This window comes from Acromyrmex echinatior, chromosome 4 (genome assembly GCF_024713525.1).
Source record: "Acromyrmex echinatior isolate Ae372 chromosome 4, ASM2471352v2, whole genome shotgun sequence".
NCBI classification, from domain to species: Eukaryota; Metazoa; Arthropoda; class Insecta; order Hymenoptera; family Formicidae; genus Acromyrmex; species Acromyrmex echinatior.
The window spans coordinates 7,434,340-7,450,358 of NC_141855.1; the positions used below are offsets into that span (position 1 = coordinate 7,434,340).

Genomic DNA, 16,019 nt, shown 5'->3' on the forward strand with positions numbered 1-16,019 from the left:
TTATTATTTACACACGTTAATATGAACGTTATTTATTTTAACACTGTTTACTAACAATAAAGGTAGATAGATTTACGTTGACACACATAGAAGTTAAAAATAATAAAATGTTATTTAGGTTAAGAAATTTGGAGTTACCATTGTCTAACAATGTAGGAATATATTATTTATAATCTCTTTTTTCGTGTATTTTTTTCTAACTATTCCAACTAATAAATTCATCATTAAAATATTTTTTTGTCAAAATATTTGCCTGACCTACGTTATATGAATGTAATCTTTGATGAAATGCAAGACTGAAATACGCAGAAAATATCGAAAATGATTCCATTCGTGCTCAAAGCTATCACTATTTGTCGCTCCAGTTTCAACCGATATTCCCATGGCTAGCTGGAATCTCGTAAACAACCTCTTTCCTCCGGAGCGATATATTTCTAGCCGATGTCACGTTCTCCAAGGCCTTATGGGAACCATTTGCGCGACCTTCCAAGCGGGCTTGCACCCCGAGGAGAATCCGAGGAGCTGAGCCGGGCCGAAGATCAGCTGTGCATAGCAATCAGCCTTCGTGGTGTTTCGCAGATATATAAATGCTTCTCTCTTAGTACTAGCTCGAGGAGAGTTAATATTTCATGCTATCCTTAATTGGTAACGTGAACACGGGACACGCCGAAAAAATTCCTCAGCTAAGTGAATTACTATAAAACAAGACGCTGAACAAACTATTTATGGCTCGCGTCCTTCGAAATATTCCATCCTGACATCTACGATCATTAATTCACAACAATTCGAAAGATATTATCATTATTCATGTACGATATTAAATACTCATTAATTTTCATTGTGACGCGAATCCGATTTGGAATTACGAGCGGAGAATTATCTGAGAGATTATCCGATATCTCGGAAAGTCGGATCAAAGTTGGAATTTACTTAGGTAGTTATTTCCTCGATTTGATACACAATTAAGAGTTCGAAGACAAACAACGAAATGGATGGTTGATGATTCCTCGAAATGCTCTATTCGTGCCATTCGAATGATTAATTATGTCGCGATCATCTGAAGCGACCACTGTATCCGCAGCTGTGGTGGATTCTGAGTAAAAGACGAATAGTCTGTCTTGCCCAAAGCCTGGGACGATTATGTTCTTCCGTGCTAGACAGCGAAGAGGGAAAAAGGAAAACGACGAGATGAAGACAAAGAGGTAACAGGAGAAACGCCCCGAAGTTTGGCGTCGTGCCAAAAGCCAGCTCGGAAAGAAGGAAGGCAGAAAGAGCAGCACGTGCTTCCGACACCCCGCGATTTCGTGAATCGTGACTGTTGCCTCGCGATGACGCTCGTGCAATTTTAGTCTGCATTCGATTGAAATTATTTTAGTATATCGCGGAAGAGAGAAGAGAGGAGAGAGAAAACTCTCTCTCTCTCTCTCTCTCTCTCTCTCTTCCTTGCGCTATAAATTCGACCACAAGCGAAACAGACGACCACCTGATACCCGTAGCCGTTGGCGCATTGCCGCGTCGCAATGCCGGTGGTACGTTTCAAGGTACACCGGAGAATTTAACGGTAACGATCGATTTATGTCTCACCGCTGTCGCGGTTGACGCAATGCGTGATTCACGAGGACATACGAATCGACTTTTCGGGATGCCTCTCGTTAACCATCCACTGTCAGCCGCGTCGTTGTGCGTAACGCGAAATGCACATCGTTTTGTAAACCCTCCGTTCCCGGTTGTGGATAAATTTCTATAACCATATATAAATATAGAATTGTTCTATTTACGGAAGATATGGAAGAGATTGTAAAACTCGAAATCTTTCACACGTAAAGCCGAGTGAAACTCGAGAAGAATGATGAATGTAATGAATCTTCAATAAAACAGTGCTTTTATAAAAATACATAATAGTAATTGACTCAAAATAATGTAAAAGACTCGAACATTTTTCTACTGTAGTTCTAAGATATTTTTTACCAAAATGTTCTTATAATCTATTAATTATTAATTATATTTAAATGCAAAAGTATCGTGTAAAACAAAGAACGTGTGCTTCGTCTAGAAAAATCTGATAAAACTGAGAAATGTTTTATATCTGAAGTTTTCTTTGAGCTTTGTATTCCGCGAATCCAGGAGGAATTTGTAACTTTGTGTGTAAGTTGGCTTCTATAGAATAATAAATAAACAGCGTGTCTCTTTCTTCATAGCAGAAATATAAAAGCATGTCTCTCTCTCTCTCTTCATGACAGAAACATAAAATATATCGTTTCATCTTGAAACTTTTACGGCTAATTTATGTTATTTTAAATAACGTAAAATATAATCTCGCATACACATATAATAAATTTTTAAAAATGTTGAAACTGCAAATAGTTTTTCGAGCAAAATCTGCTACACACTAAAAAGATAAATCCAGAAACATTATTACTAAAATGACTTTTTGAATAAATACTTTTTTCATTTCTAATTATAATTCTATTAACAATTCAAGAAATATTAACGTTGTGTAATATTCGAATAATATAATATTTGATATTATCAATCAATTTGTACATAAAATTATACCAATTTATACATAAAATAAAAATAATTTTTTGCTCTAAAAATAAATTAACTGTAAGTAAAATGCATATATATGAGCTTCCACGGTTAGTGCATAAATAACATATTTATAAAGCGATATATATATATATATATATATATATATATACACACACATATATAATAATTCATAAATAATTAAAATACATTTCTATTTTTCTCTTACAAATTGTACATTTTATCATTTTATAAATATATTATTTATGCATTAATAAAGACAGAGACTCATATAGGCATTTTACTTAAATTTGTATGTGCATGCATTTATAATATATGCTTGCTATGTAAAATAAATTAGCGTTGATCGAGCTAATTATAAAAATACATATGTAGCGACAAAACTTATATATAATCGTAATTTTTTTTATTATTAAAAGAAATATGCAAAAATGAATTCCAGCTTTCGTTTTCATATTTTATTTATATTATATATTTTATTTATGTGCATGTATGAGTTTTGTTGTTATTATTATATCTCTCTTTTTTATTACTCTGAAATTATACTCTTATTTCCGTTTTACTTCAAATGCGTTATTATTTACAAATGCATATGTAATGTTTAAGTGTAATGAATATCCCGTCAATATATTGAATTCGAATCCATAGGTTTCCTAAGTTCAAATACTGTAAATCAATCATTTCTGCGGGAATAATCGAAAGTATTAAAATTTCTATTACAAGTTGCTAGAAAAAATTTATATTAAAATTTTTGTACACAAATAAGCCGTGTGTTTCGCGCGATTAATTTCTGAAAACTAGGCCTGTCAGAATACATGGACACCGACGATTGAACTGTAACGAAAAGCCAAAGCATTAACGCGACGTAATCTGGCATAAAATTTTCCGTCCAGATTTTACGTGACGTTGAACACGCCGTATTGCAGCGGCTTATAGCGGTGGCTTATGCAGTGACTGCATACAGTATGTCGGGTAAATCTGTTTAATCATGACCGTCGTGAAACAGAATGGTCCCAATCTCTCCCTGCTGCGATTCGTACAATAGAAATAGGAGTGCCATTGCTCGACACTCTTTACGTGATCGACGTTAATCCGCTTGTGCACGATTAATGTCGCATATTTCGTTACATAACGTATCTTTAAGATTATTTACACAACTTTTCACGGTAATATAAAATGTATAGTGTGCAGGATTAAACTGCAGGATTAAGAATGTATCAGATGTCTCTATAAAAAGTGACTGAAATAAGAAATTTATATCTTGCGTATAAAAAGAATATTATATGCATATAAAACAGTTTATAATAATTAATATTTAATATATTAATATAATAATAAAATATTTAACAATACAGTTTAAAAATTAAAACGATAATTTTTTCATTTTATTTTAATTATTTTTAAAAAATGCTACTTTGCTATTAAAATAATTTTTGATTCAAGTTCTAAATTGCGGCCAAACTTTTTGTATTACTTCTAAATACAATGTAGAAAAATTTGTAATTTTTTCATTTTACTAAAAATTTATGTAATACAGTCTCATGAGAAAAAATACAAAATTTCAGTTTTTTAAATTAACTTATTAGAATTTTGTTTTATCTCTTCGTTCCGCGATGAAGAGAAAAATCCTATGACATTTATAATTTTCTAAAAGAACGACAATACGAGATGAACTAATAACACATTTCTCTGGAGGTGATTAACACGGAAAATGAGAATTTCTTACGCTTTGTGCGATCGCGTCATGTTTATTTCAACTATTTCAAGAACACGAAAGGTATCCATCAAACCTGTCATTTGGATGCGACGCGACTTATAAGTTGGACTTCGCGATTCGCTGACATTCAACGGGAAATTTTATTTTCCGCTTCTTACGCATGCAAGGCGTGTTGCTACTCCGATTCTTTGCTGCTGTGAGAAAACACGCGCATATCTCGCTCGCCTGCGTACCGATGGCGTGACCGGAGGCACATAAATTTACAGTTATAATGGAGCTAACTTATTAAACTTGCAAATTACAGTTATATGTGACACCGAGTTATTAAACGAATTGAAAAATTCCGATCAATTGCATTTAAATAATAGATCACGATTACGTTAAATCTCTCGTCTTCCCCTGGATCACGTCACTCTATTTTTATTTACAGGTTTAAGTACAGCAAAAATATAAAAATCAGATAAAACAAAATTTCAAATAAATTTTATTTTCCAAATTCACCGAATATTTCTATCCAATTTAATTATCGATATCTCCCAATAAAATGTGCTATAGGAATAAGTTTCGAAATAAAATTTCCTGGTACAGAAACTATTTTCGCCGCGTTTCACGGGTTATCTCTAGATTCATTATTGGAATGTGTTTTGTAAATATTACAGTTCACTTTATCAGGGTGAAGAGCAATTTGATATGATAACATTTTCTAGCATTCTTTTTATAATTTTTTTACAGAATAAGTTGTTACAGAAATAAAATTGTCTTGATTACGAGGATGGTTGGTGTAAAATCTCGCAGATGCGTACTTCGTTGGCATGTATTTCTTCATAATGCATACGCTTCGTACGAGACGCAAACGGAGTCCGTCAAATCTGCCAGGAGAGCGTATCGCGCGCGTAGAAATATTAAGCCACGTGTACATAGGGAAAGGACTAATGCCTCGTGTTCAACAGTCATTAACGTCCTTGGCACGGCGAGTAATTCCAGGTCTTTCTTCAATTTCAAGAGCTAATGCGGGAATAATATTCACCCGGACGCCGTCGGACGAGTGATTAATGGCCTGCGTAATTTTTCACTTCGCTTAGCCGCACTGATTTACATCTACGCGGATCTTACCTCCTGGCTAAGCGTCACAATGTAAGACGAGATTTATGTCACCAGGATATCACCAGTGGAATGAAATCATTAAATCCCTGAGATATTTTATTCAACGCAACATAGAACACGTTGTAAATCATGATGGATGAAATATTTTTTTATCTTCTTTTTATTGATCGCGCCACACATTTTTATCAAGTTCTCGCGGCACAATAAATCATTGCAAGTGAAAGTGGAGCTTCTTTAGAAAACATAAAAATAAAAAGGGTGTTGTGTTTCAAACTTTCGAAAATTTTTTAAGGCTTCTAATGTCAAGATGACTGGGTGGTCCATGGGTCCCTAGGAGCAAAACAGGATGTATGTGTATATAACAATATACAGTGGTGCGTCTCGTTTTATCTAAGAAAATATTACTTGAGTCTGTCAGACTGAGAAGAAGGTCAGAAAATTGATCCGGAGAATAGTTATAAATCGAGCCTAACTGTCAGGCTTAAACTCTTCCGCGAGACCCTCCTTGGTTACAAACGTAAAACAATACCTCACTAATAGCATATGGCAAGAAGAAGGCATCGGCGGCGCAAATGCGGCGGCAACAATGCACCGGTACTGCAATAACGAACGCATTGTTGGTAGGCGCCGCGACAAAGGGCCCGCATTATGAGACGTATTAACATGTCCGGGCGCACATACGGCATCAAGCTCTGCCCCTTAATAATTTACTTTCTCGACTCTCGCGCGCGACGACCTGATCCTCCGCGTCTGCCCACGTGTCGCTCGTTACTGCTCCTCCTTCTGCTGTGTCTTGGCGCTACGTGACCACCGATGCGCTGAAGAACTTGCTTATCATATTGCTGTTGCTGTATGAATAATTACTTTGCAATATTTTAGTTGGACCAGTTGCAAAATAGCTACCAACAACTCTGCCTAAGATTCATTGATCTTTTTGGATGTTTTCAGCCTTCTATCAAAGAAACTTAAAGAAAACTTTGTTTTCTATGGGTATTGTTTTAGGTTTCGCTCAATTTGAATGTAACCCAGAAAGATCAAATTTCAAAAAGATATAATCTTGAATTTCAAAAAGGTATAACCAATGAAGGAAGATCTAGTATTACAAGACTTATCAGTATTTAAAGTCAGTTTGGAAATCAGATATATCTATCAACTATTTGCGTAGCACTGATGGACCAAATAAAGCGAAATTGAAAACTTGATACTAGGTCATAATTAAAATTCTCTAAAATCGAATTTTATAATATATATGTTTTAAAATTTTGTCCGCCATATATGTAGAGATCCATTATTTTTAATTTCTTAATTTTAACGATCGATTCAGATAAAAAATATTGTTAAATTACCTCACCCAAGTTAAAAATCGAGCGAATTTACAAAATGGAATGGGATAATCTCAAATGGAGTTGCCAGTCCACAAAGGATTAATTTATATTGAAGCAAGATTATTTGTCACGTCAGTAGTTTAGCCAATGGTTTTCAGAATTGCTTATTACTGTTACATTTAATACATTTTATTATTTTTTTTATAAATTACAAGATCCATGAGCACCACTGCCTATCAATCTTGCTGTACAATTTTCTAATTCTCCTGCTCCAACTGTTTCTCCTCGAAGAGGAGAATTGGATTCTTCTGAAAAATGACGCCGCTTTTTCCGATTCTATTTTTTTTCAAGAACAAGCAGAGCTACAGGCATTTCAACGATTGCCTTAAAAAAGCAAAGAGCTTACGTGAGATTAAACAAATGGTTCAGATAGTACTTAAAGAAATATCGTGAAAATTATGTCGATGATAATCTCATGCAATTAAGATAACGTTTGCTAGGATTTATGTACGACAACATCGTTGTAGCTGCGTCGTAGTTTCGAATGAGTTAGAATTTGTCGAAGGTTTAGGTAGTTTATCTTTCTCAAGGAAGTAGAGACTTGGGGGATAACAAAAGGTTATCCTTCTCCACTCCCATTTAAATTCCCATTATCTACTTCCAGGAACATTTGAATCCTTGGATGCCCCGAGTGATTTAGATTTCAACTGAAATTGCTTCCTTTCAGTTTGCGTTAGCCATTTAATGTACTCATTTAATTTCAGAGCAATTTCAAAGGATTTTGATTTAAATCAATAGACCTTAAGCTATAAAGTATTGTCTTTCTGACATTTATCAAGGTACTTACCTTCGTACATTTGAGCGTACTGTGGAAATCCGGCAGCTCTCAACCATTTGCAAGCTTCTTGCGCCTCAATTTCTGAAAGATTACAAGAATGATTAATTAATATTAATTAGAAAAAATTATGCAGTATTGTATAAATTCGCAATGTCACAAATTAATATAATTTAGTTAAGGTTAAAATAATATTTGTGTATAGAAATAAAAAAATATGTTAATATAAATATATTAATATATTAAAGTACAATATGTTAATATATAAAATCAAAATGTCTATACAAATTAATATTTACGAAATTGATTAATAAGAGAAAAGACATGTGGGAAATATGCGAAGTTGTTCACAGAAAAATTGCTGGAACGACTAAAGATATCTTGGAAAGTCTGTCACCCCTGCTGAGATTAAGACGACGAGAATTCATAATCGAGATCCGGACGATCGCGTATCCGCAGGGCGATAAAACATGGATAGCCATCAGTATCGATATCGCCGCAGCGGATTTATCGATTTCCTTAGCAGCGGGTAGCCTTCGCGAATAAGCGACCAATGTCTTTATTTTCCGCCTGCAAGCTGGAGTATTTCATCCGTGATAGCAGTTGAATCGTTTAGCTCATCGATTAATCTATGAACGCTATTAGTGCAAGACCATTATATCATATTTCACATATTCAATATGCATGTTTAGCGTAGTTTCATTTATGTTTTTCATAAATTATACGTAAATGTATATACTTATATAATATACCATTAAATATACATACACATATAATATCTTATATATATTAAACAAAAAATTACAGTATTTAATTCGAACATTGATAGTTCAAATATTTAAGCAAGTAAAGTTTTTAGATATTTTATGCTTGACTAATTACTAGACATTTACTAAAGATAATAAATTTGAAATTCTAATTACATAATCATTTCATGAGTGTGTGTGTACTTCGTAATAAAATTCAACGCGACGACATCATTGTGATGCAGACTCAATGGGGAAAAAAAGATAAAACTAAGTTACGGGAAGTCACGCGAGGTCGATGACACGAATTTACGTAAGTAGCCATACGTTCATGTATGTATTCATGTACGTATTCACGTATGCCACTTTATAGACATGCAAATGAACCGTCTCGTTCCTAAGTACCCACCAATTGCGTTCAGATCTCAAGTCGCATGAAAAGGATACTTAGGATATTTCTCTTTCTTTCTATCATGTTTCTCGAACACATAACATTAATTCTATTAATTGAGAAATTCATTCAACTACATCTATCTTATGTTAGATTTAAATTATTGATAAGAGGAAGAAGTAAATATTTATTACAGATAAATGATGTTCGTTATCCTTTGCAGGATATATATTTCAATACATTAAAAGAGTAATCGTGACGAGAACAAGTGGGTGTTAGAATAAGCGCGATACTCATATAGGGAAAAAATAATAAACAAGAAATATAGCAGAAATGTAATCCAAAGAGTGAATAAAAATTCGCCAGAGAGGAACGAATATGGAGAACAAGATGATGAGGAAGCGGATGAGGAAGAGAAGTTCGCCTTCACTGACGCAAAGATCGTTACAACAACTAACGCAGTCGTTCTGTGGACGCGTGGGCGAATTATAATGAGATAAAGTATCTGTATAAACGTTAAAAATATCCCTTCCGCGCACACGCTGAACGGGAATAATAATGTGCAGAATCGACGTCGTCCACAAGAATGAGGAAGGATATGTGCATTAGTACTTCGCGTTTACAAAAATTGACAGAGTATCAGGTATCAGAAAACTGTAATAGTATCTCGATGTTCATTTTTTACTGCGCACTTACTGATATAATATCAATAAAATTCAATATCTCTAAAAAGAGACACGATAGAATTTCTATTGTCAATTTTCACATTTTATTATCACGAATAATCAAATCCGGTTCATTTCTGCACGTCCACATTATCGAAATATGAACTCATTAAAGTTATATCGGTTTCAACAAGTTCCACGTATTGATCGAAATAGCGATAGAGCCAGAAATTCTGGAGGGAGCTGTGGTTTACCAAAGCGTACCAATTAATAGACTAATTATGGAGCTTTCAAATATAAGTGGTAATCTCAATGCAGAAGTTGGTTGGCCACATAACAATAACAATCGGAGTTAAAAGATACTCTGTTGATGGAGAGAAATGCGGACTGCTTTTATCTCACATTGCTGCCTCTTTTGTATAGAATATAACTGGAAGTTAAAAGCAGCGATCTAGCACAGTCGTATTATTCCGTAAATTTCTGTCACACAATCTCGCGAATGTATAAGTGGGATGGATGAGTGAAGAAAGTTTTATATTGAAAATTATTATCGCCGCAAGAATAAAAGGCACGAAGATATAAAGCTTACAATTAGTTCTATAGAATATTTTAACTTTTCGGAATTGACGAGTTTATATGCTGACCCATTTAAGTAATTATAAATTTCTTTGTCAAATTCAATTTTCTTTATTACATCTATAAATTTAGACTATTCTGTTAAAGTATTGTTTAGATTATTACAACACACTTAATATTTATTTTTTTTAATATGATATGTCATTTTGGTTCCTTGAAATTAGTGTTTGGTTCCTTTTAATTAGCCTTTTAATAAATTAAATAAGCCTTACAGACCTAGTATCAGTAATTGTATTATAGATTTATTGATGATTTAATTATGTTATAGATAGCCATCAGCTGGAGGGTTAAATATTTACTTCATATTTCTCTCCTTTATTTTGTATATTGAATCAAATGAGTATCATTATTCATTCGATTCGATGTACAAAACATAGGAGAGAAATATGAAATAAATATTTATTCATGTATTATATTATTCATGTCTCGATTTTCTCCATATATTTATAGAATTCCATTAGAAATGATTGGTTCAAATTCACGATCTTTCTTTATGAAAAAAAGATAAAAAATATCCCAGAGGCATGGATATAGAAACATTATTACAGAGATACCTATATTTAAGCATAAAAACGAGTTTAGACTTAGTTGGCGTTAATCTTGTGGTAATCAATAATTCCCTCATTCTGTGAATGTGGGTTCTCTTTGATCCCTGCGGAACATTAATTAAATGGTTTAGATCGCGGTTTGTTCGATAGCTGTGGTTTCGTTACCACATGCGGGGTCCATTTTTTCGGATTAAGAATATCCACACGCATCGTTGATTAATGCGAAACGGCACGTGTCAGGATGCTATCGTTCGATTTCAAAATATCGACAATACCGACTTTGAAACTCTCGATCGTGCCATTCGATCCAATTTGAGCGCTTACCGAACGGATTGAAAACGCGAAATATAAAATGTGAGCTTTCAATTAAATTTAATCCTCCTCAGTCCGATATCACTTTTATCTCCGGATGCAACTTGGTCTCACGTAGGTATTCCATACTGCACATCACGGAATATTCGAAATTCAAGCCCGGCATCAGTTTTGTTTCAATATATACGAGATTAAATACATAGAGAATCTCACAAATATATAGAGAAAATAAAAATATTGTTTACTATTAAAATTAAATTTAGGAGATATACCTAGAAGATAAAGAAATAAAATAAAAAATAGTAGAACACAAAATATACTTATATTAAGATCATCATATTTTATCGCGATATTTCTAAACGCTTTAATATTAAAATATATTTAAATTTCCAAACGCTAAAAATTTATACATTTAAATGAGATATAAATATCGATTGAATTCTAAATTAGGTTATTATTAGTTCACTCGAATGCAGCGGCACCCACAATAAGACTTCAAACGAAATTGATGCATTACATTTGACGTCAATATCAAAGCGGGTCGAGCATTAGAAAAAGCCTAAAGTGAACTCGGGAGTGTAAAAAAGTGCAAAAGCTTTATGCAAAGATCGAAGTTGAAGGACAGGGCATTTTAGCGAAACCGCGTCCGTGTTCCACAATCCGAAATGCACGATTGTTCGTGGATCCGGGTCAAATGTATGCATCCGAAATTTTTTCTCGTCCAAATTGTGCTTTTCATGTAAGCATGTTTTCGCCTGTAAAAATTTCTCGAAGAAAACATTCTGGCGTATTGTCCTGTAATGATTACGACGCAAGATCTTTTAGCACAACAGTGACAAATTCTTTTCTCTATTGCGAGAGAGAAAACTGAGTTAAATGGAGCGGAAATACAACTTCTTATTCTCTGGTTTATCTACGACTAACATCAGTTAGCGATAAAAAATTATTTGTAACAATTTTACATCTTTTTAAAGTATTTCTACCTGCTGAATAAAAATCAGCAATATTCTAATTGTTATATTTCTAATTGTTTAACTTGAAAATTAAAAACATTGAAACAAAACAAAATATATTTTAAAACTACAAGTTAATACTTTCGCATAGCATTAACAATTTAGAAAAAATTTGCTGTCAGTGTGATAACGTCATAAAAATTCTCAAAATATTTATTTTTATTTCTCTGACGTTATTTATCTCAAAATTGTGATGTGATGAAGAATTTAAACAGCATTTAGCACCTATAAAACAACAGGAAACGATCATGTTCGTTCAAGCAATCATCTTAAAGTGTAAATTCGCAGACTAATGTAATCAATGATAAAAATGTACGACATTGTGAGAGAAGAGAACACGAAAGATTTTAGTAGAGTAGCGTATAAATATCTATATGATATTATTCTTTTGTGAAAACGAGATACAATAAACGAGAAAAAATTCATAATTTCCGTCTGTTCGAAGATTCGATCTGTTTAATCAATAAGTAATCTTGAAAAACAAATAATTGCTTCTTGAACTTTTTGCAGTAAATAGCGTAGGTTGTAAGATCCATTACATATCCCATATGCATTCTTTAGGACGTATATTCTATTTAAACGGTTTATTATGACAAATCGAAATCTCTTAAGAGAGTTTATTGATTGTACAAGCAACATCGTCGTATATCCATCGTTAATCGAATGCGATAAATCGTGACATTGCATTGGAGTGGGTCATGGTCCAGCGGATATGTTATTGTTTTCATATATTGTACATCTAACGGCGGACTGGCGCCAAAGATAATTTCTATCCGGTGGGCGTATACAAACGTACGGACAAGAGTCATGCGTATTGTGGAAACTATGCTTCGAGCAAGGTTTATCTTCAATGTTACGCAAGCGTCGAAAACATGTATGAATCACGCGGTGTGATAATCACCGGGCGTCAAAGTTCAAGAGGAAAAGTTACGTGTTACAATCGGAACAGAAAATTTCATTTCCGTGCCGTTAGAACACCGTATTAGAATCATACAATGTAATAACATTATAACTACATTGTTAGAAATGTAAACACGAGCTTCCTTTACATGTAAATGAAGCTCGTGGTTATGAACGAAATTAAAAGTTATGAATGATTTGACTGAAAATTAAGTTACTTAAATGAAATAAATGTGTACATTAAATTTATGAAAAGTACATTAAATTTCATAAATTTTCATGAAAAAAATACATTAAATTTTATGTGCATGTACACAATATATATATATATATATATATATACTTTTTAATTATAAATACATTAAATTTAATGTAATGTCATGAAATTAAATTCAAATTGTGTAACTTAAAAGTTAATAAAATTAAAGAACATTTCTAACAGTGTACAGTAATGAAATAAATATAAAAATCGTATATCTACTCATAATGCATATTTGCTGCAAGTAGAAACTTAACTTCCCCTATAATTATTTTACGTTTATTAATGTTTTACGGTATTATATCACAAGCGCATGGTGCTTATTATTACTTTATGTTAAACTTTCTCGTTGAAGAAATGCTTTTATTCAACAACCTCAATATGCATACGTTATTCATAGAGAGGAAAGGATAACGTAAGGGTACTTGTCGTTCGCCATAGCTATTCCTTAATTATACATCGTATACGAATCACAACATTTCCTATTTCCTTTATTCTGTGCTCACCGAAATTACGATAATATTAACCGCATATTTTAATAATTTTCTACATAGCTGGTACCACTCCTATATTATGTAATAATCCGTCTATGTTGGCTGCTGAAAGATCTCTTGCAATTCGTCCCCGTTACTCGACAATTCAACCTTTGTTCAGTGATATACGGCAACGTTGTGCCTCGTTTACGACCTTCCATTGCATAAACATTTGTCTAATGAGTACTGCGCGAGTTAGCGATCATAAAGGCAATTGAACATTTTACGTACGCTCAGCCGTCTAGTCAGAAACGTGTTAATTCCTCTGAAAATACTGTGGGAATGCTCGGCACCTTGAAGAGGTAAATGTAAAAACTTCTAATATACAAAAGAACTTTTTGTCGAAGTAAAAATTTAGATATAGATCTGAAAATAGCTCTGTTGGAATATCAAAATAATTATGAATCTTGTTAATATTTTTACGTATAAATCAGCCTTTTTTTTAAACAAATATTAATATGCAGTGTAGTATAATGGATAAAAATAAATTCGAGTCCACTTGCTAGGTTTCTGAAACAAGATTATTAAGATAACTTATGGAAAAAAGTTATAACTTATAGCATTTTAATTTTTATAAATATATCTTTATTTTCGTAATTTGAAGTTGATAAATAAATACGGAAAGAGAACGAACTAAAATACTCAACCTGCAATTGTTAAAATGTCCAAACTTTTAGAAGCATTCCTTATCATGTTTGTTTTTTACATAATTATTTTAATGATTTCCAACAAAATTATTTTTTCAGATCTGCATTTATCTAAATTTTCAGATACTTCAACAAAATTCTTTCCATGTATTCATTTATCAATTTCAAGTTACGTAGCTAAAAATAAATATTTATACAAATAAAAGTACTGTAATTATATATAATTCAATTAAAGTTTTATGTTTGATGATTTCTCTCTCTCTCTCTCTCTCAAGTTGTCTCAGCAATTTTATTTTACGAATACAGTAAGTGGACTCAAATTTTTTATTTTACATTTATTATATTACATATTAATATAAAAAAAAGCTGATTTTTATATCTTTCTCTCTCGTTCTTATTTTTTCCCTTTCCCTTTATTATTACCGCGTTACATGTTACGTATTACATAATTCGTAACATGTGTCGTACCGACACGACGCGAAGCGAATTCTTTTTTGCGTTAAAGAAGCGGTAAAGGTGTCGTCCGAGGTGCGTCGTGGTTCAACAAATGCGGATCAGCGGGGTGTAAAACGCGACGCCGCATGCTGCGATGGCACAGCGCGTTGTCACATTGACAGAGTCGAGAGAAGGGTCGGCGAGGAGGACCCCGGATTCTTCCCCGCGTCGATTTGGGACTCACGGAACCGGTTAGTCGCTTTGCATAGGATCCTCCTCCATGATTTGCAAAGCGCGCTAGGACTCTTTCTAAGAAGACGAACATGGCTCGATAATCATCAAGCAATGCTCCGTCATTCGGAGAGTAGTAATTATAGAAGAAGTTATGGTTCATTATGCGAAACGTTAAGAGATTATTATCTTTACTTCTCCTCGCTGAAATAATAAAATAATAATTAGAATGTAATATTATATTATGTAATAATTATATTTATAATTATCAAATATAACAATTACTATCGTTGTTATTTATTAACATGTACGTTATATCCTAGCTTTTCAATAATTACTTTCACAACAGCTAATCGGGATGTTTCTGAAACTTCGTATCGCAAAACTCGCACTCTGATACTTTAATATTTCTTTCACTGACACGTGCAATGCACCCCGTTGACCCATCCGAAACTCACCGTCACATTTCGAGAGCAACTGCCAGAGTGAACCAGCGTGCTTCGCGGTCAAACACCGGTGAACTTTGGTATTTCGTTTGGCCACTAAGATAAATCTACACGGACAAGCGATGGGAGGTAAAGGTAGAAAAAAAAAAGAAAAAAAAAAGCGAGCCACGCCTTTGTCCTACGACGTTCACGGATCTTCCACTGGAAAAATAACGACAAAAATCAAATAAAATGAATGACTTCTGCGAAAACCCTCTGCGAATATCTTGCGTACAAAAAAGGAGACTTTCTTTAGCACAAGATAATATTTGATCTGCGCGATCGCGTTTCCATGAGTTCTTCGTTGCAGCGGTTACTCTCCACTTTTCTGCGGTTTTCTTCATTAACAACAAGTGGAGACACAATCATTACATCTCTTACATGATTTCATACCTTCGGCCTCATCCGTAAGTTCTTAAAGACCGACTCAACCCTGGCCGCTAACTATCGTGTACGAACCATATCATTTGCAAGAACGATGCCTTCTCGCAGGCGACGAAATCCATTATCGGAGCACGTGGGAGTGGTGAGTGATGATTTACGTTTCTCGCGAGGAGAGACGAATTAATGAGTGTTGCGTAGAAACGCCGTATGCGTGCAAACAATTTGAGCACCATTGTTGTGCTATACAATTTTCCTTGATCCTTTACCCTTTATTTTTATTTTCCTTCTTATGCCATGTCTGAC

The 16,019-nt window shown here is 33.6% G+C and overlaps 1 protein-coding gene across 4 annotated transcripts in view; it reads right to left on the reverse strand.

Moving 5' to 3' along the window:
- Window positions 1-16,019, reverse strand: part of cv-c (RhoGTPase activating protein) — a 243,896-nt gene that overhangs the window by 51,058 nt on the left and 176,819 nt on the right. For all 4 annotated transcript variants that reach the window (XM_087405032.1, XM_087405031.1, XM_011066803.2 and 1 more), the window contains one exon: window positions 7,544-7,615. In XM_087405032.1, coding sequence (XP_087261158.1) covers window positions 7,544-7,615 — 72 coding nt within the window. The remainder of the gene's footprint in view (window positions 1-7,543; window positions 7,616-16,019) is intronic.